This window comes from Procambarus clarkii, chromosome 61 (assembly GCF_040958095.1).
Source record: "Procambarus clarkii isolate CNS0578487 chromosome 61, FALCON_Pclarkii_2.0, whole genome shotgun sequence".
Classification (NCBI taxonomy): domain Eukaryota; kingdom Metazoa; phylum Arthropoda; class Malacostraca; order Decapoda; family Cambaridae; genus Procambarus; species Procambarus clarkii.
The window spans coordinates 32,222,082-32,226,054 of NC_091210.1; the positions used below are offsets into that span (position 1 = coordinate 32,222,082).

The 3,973-nt window shown below is 42.2% G+C and overlaps 1 protein-coding gene across 1 annotated transcript; it reads left to right on the forward strand.

Moving 5' to 3' along the window:
- Nucleotides 1-793: 793 nt before the first annotated feature.
- LOC138354191 (uncharacterized) lies at nt 794-1,114 on the forward strand. The gene has a single exon (XM_069308087.1). It carries the CDS (start codon nt 794-796, stop codon nt 1,112-1,114), a length of 321 nt encoding a protein of 106 aa, XP_069164188.1.
- The last annotated feature ends 2,859 nt before the right edge of the window (nt 1,115-3,973 follow it).

Here is a 3,973-nt window from a genome sequence, read left to right on the forward strand (position 1 = left end):
TAACCAAAGCAGAGATGTGGTTCAATGGAATTCAGTGGCTAATCAGCGACCAGTGGCTTGAACAAAAGCCACAAGTCCTTTGGACCAATGTCACTGTTCCCACTGAGAATTCAGAACCACCTCAGACTTTGGTAATTCGTCCTAATCGGTACTCTGAACTGAATAAACTAATAGGGGTCACCCAAGTGGTGTTTGATTTTCTTAAGAAAATAGAAATCATGCATCAATTCCCTAGTACCTTAAGGTACTGGGTTAAAAGAGCTTAAACAGATACATTCGGAATGGAATTTGACAACGTCTCTAAGAAACTTGAGAATGAGCTGGGTCTCTGGATAGACACAAACAATTATAACCTAATAAAGTGGGGAGGACGCTTGCAACATATGGATATAGATCTGGAAGCAAAAAATCTAATATTGCTTCCTTGTTTCTACATAATAAGCAAACTAATTGTGTTACATATACACAAACACGATACTCTTGCATGGTGGGGTATTAGATACTCTCACAGACTTCAGACAACAGTACTGGCTACCCCAATGTTGGCTGACTGTAAAATCAATAATAAATCCTGTGTAATATGCCGGACGTATGATGCCAGTGTCCATATCTGAGACCTCCTTCACTTCCAAAGGAACGAGTTGTACATATTCTTCCTTTTGAGACCACAGGAGTAGATTTCACAGGAGCACTAACACTGAGAGACACCAAGGACAAAATCCTAGGGAAGGCATATATCTGCCTATTCACCTGTGCCACAGCAAGGGGAGTATATCTAGAAGTGACTCCCGATATGAGTGCCAAGACATTCTTGCAGGCTTTCCGCAGGTTTGCTTCACGTAGATCCTGTCCTAAGTTAATGTTCTCAGAAAATGGGTCCAACTTAGTGGCAGGAGAAGCATGTCTGAGGGAAATCTGGAACCACCCAATGGTACGCACGGCCCTAAATCAACGGCAGTGCCACTGGAAATTCATACCTCCAAGAGCACCATGGCACGGAGGTTTCTATGAATGCATGGTTGGTACAGTGAAAAGTTCTTTTCGAAAAACCATACACAGCCAAAAGGTTGACATGAAGGAGTTCCAAACCGTTGTCACAGAAATAGAAGCTTGAGTTAACAACTGACCACTACCTACCTCTCTGATGATGTTTCACAACGTGAACCGTTAAGTCCAGCTCATTTGATGTAGGGGGGAGACCTCTAAGACCCTTTGTGTCCCTTATGAATGAGGAACCAGAAGATCCTTCATATATCCGAGAGAGTGACTTGATTCAACGTTTTAAACATCTCTCACGAGTGATAAGTCGGTGGAATGAAGTATTGACTCGAGAATACCTTACTGCTCTGAGGGAGTATCACTACAGGGCAAACAACCCCTACAACAGAATTAACTTGAACCCTGGTGACATAGTTTTGGTGGACAGCGATGGGCCACCCTCAGAGTGGCCAATAGGCCAAATAGTCTCTGTTCATCCAGACCCTAAGGACATCTTGAGAATAGTGAAAGTAAAAGGCCAAGGCAACACTACTGTCAAAACATTAGAGAAATTAGTTCCTTTAGAACTGGCAGGAAAATAGACGCTCAACGACTTCCCTCACCCACAGCGCCAGTACGAGACATATGTCTAGAAAGTACTGCTGCACGACAGTGCAAGCTTAAATTAATGCAGCTCTATAATTCTGAGGGAGAGGAATAAAGTGATTGCAGTCCTTACTGAGACTTCGACCCGTATTTCGCCCCCTAGACATTATGTCAGAAATCTGATACATATGTTAACATACTATAGTTACCCATTAAGAATTTTTGGAAAATGAAAGATTCCGTGACGTCATAACAACAAGACTTATATTCACAACATGTATATATTAAACTCTAATTATTCCTTTAAACAGAGTCTAGTGTTTAAACTTAATAAAATAGTATTCACTAGGACTGAATAATTATACCATACACCAGAAAATATAGCTTGCCTCCCTAGTCCTTATGACAGAGTAGGAACCAGCAGAGTATTGGAACAAAACATTGTTGGAACACCACCTCAAGGGAGGGGAGGTAAGTTATTGTCTCAGAGAGAGAGAAAGAGAGAGGGCTTCCCACGATCGTCGTCGCCCCTAAATCAACACAACAACAGAGAGAGGGCTTCTCACGACATTCACAACTCATCAAAGACTCCCAAAATATGAGTCAACAACCAAGAAACTGCCATTGTAACCCCCTACAGCAACTACGTTCCTGACTGCCTTATATTCTTTTATTGGTAGTGATCACTGTTAAATATTGGATAGGTTGCCGGTTATTAGCATACGAAAACCCAAACACAGTGAATAGTGTTCCTCAGCAACTCACAAATATTTCATGTCACACCTGTACTTTATATGTTGATGGAGCCATTCCTTCGGCAGGTCATTCGTGATCTGGAATAATTAGAAGGTGAGCTGGCCCACATAAAGTGTGATGTTTCTTGCCGCCCTTGTTGGTCCACAGACACCACAGTGCTAGGCCGCCATTACATGGCACTCTGAAGTACATGTGCCACACCCTAACAGACGTTGGAGGCAACAACAATAACACTGCCTACCGGGCTATATCAACCACACAGTTGAGACATTATAAATTGTATACTAATATAATTATAAGATAACAGTAATACTAACCAATGTAGTCTAATTACCACCATAGGTGCTATAATTTATATAAAGTTAGAGGTAAATATTTACAACTTAATATATATCCACACATTGTGGTATAAGTTGTAAATATCCCTTCAAACTATTTGCAGATAAATTCTGGCAGGCTGAATCAAAATATACAGTCCGTTTAAAATCATAATTCAATACTGAAGTTAACAAAAAATATAATAAAAATAAATAAATGTCTGCTAGGATTTTCCCACAAGTACTGCCCGGAGGATGGCTAAGGGGTGCGGTACTCCCCCATAGCCATCCGGTACTGCCTATGGTGTCTGGTACTCTAGGCGGGACCAAAGAGCCCAAGCTCAACTCCTGCAAGCACAATTAGGTGAGTACAGGATGGGTATGGCGTCCACTACAACCCACAGGATGGGTATTGGTCCCACTACAGATCATGGGTTGGAGTATGGGGTCAACTACAGCTCATGGGTTGGGGTATGGGGTCAACTACAGCTCATGGGTTGGGGTATGGGGTCAACTACAGCTCACGGGTTGGGGTATGGGGTCAACTACAGCTCATGGGTTGGGGTATGGGGTCAACTACAGCTCACGGGTTGGGGTATGGGGTCAACTACAGCTCACGGGTTGGGGTATATAGGGTCAACTACAGCTCACGGGTTGGGGTATGGGGTCAACTACAGCTCATGGGTTGGCGTATGGGGTCAACTACAGCTCACGGGTTGGGGTATATAGGGTCAGCTACAGGTCACGGGTTGGGGTCCTAAATGGTTTCCTTCGCCATGACATCCATTTAGGTCATGGGTGATGCCTCCATCACCCATGTCAGGTACATGCATACAATAATATAAATAAATAAATAGTTTATGTAGATAAAAGTACATACAAACATATTGCGTTACAATTAGCATGCTGGATTTCTAGATAGAGCTAGTATATACTATCCTTAAAGACACTAATACCCACACCTTTGGCGGCCAACCCGTCCTCATAAAATTACGTTGCTCTATACCCGTATGCGCGCTATGGCCAAAATGAACGTAATTTGACATTAAATTGGCTCACGAAAGTGAAGTACTATCACGTTTTCTGTTGTGAGTCCTCCTGCTTACTCGGTAAGGTTAGGAGAGGAAATTTTCAATTGACGGTTTTCATGACGTTTTGAAACCTTAGGAAAACTTCCTGCCCTATTAACCTTCCAGAGGACCCTTAACTTACTGTTTTGGAAGAAAAAACTCCAAAATTTATTTTCAATTATTTTTCATTTTCAAATTACGTCCATTTTCGGCCATACGGGCAAACGGTCAAATTCAAACGTAATC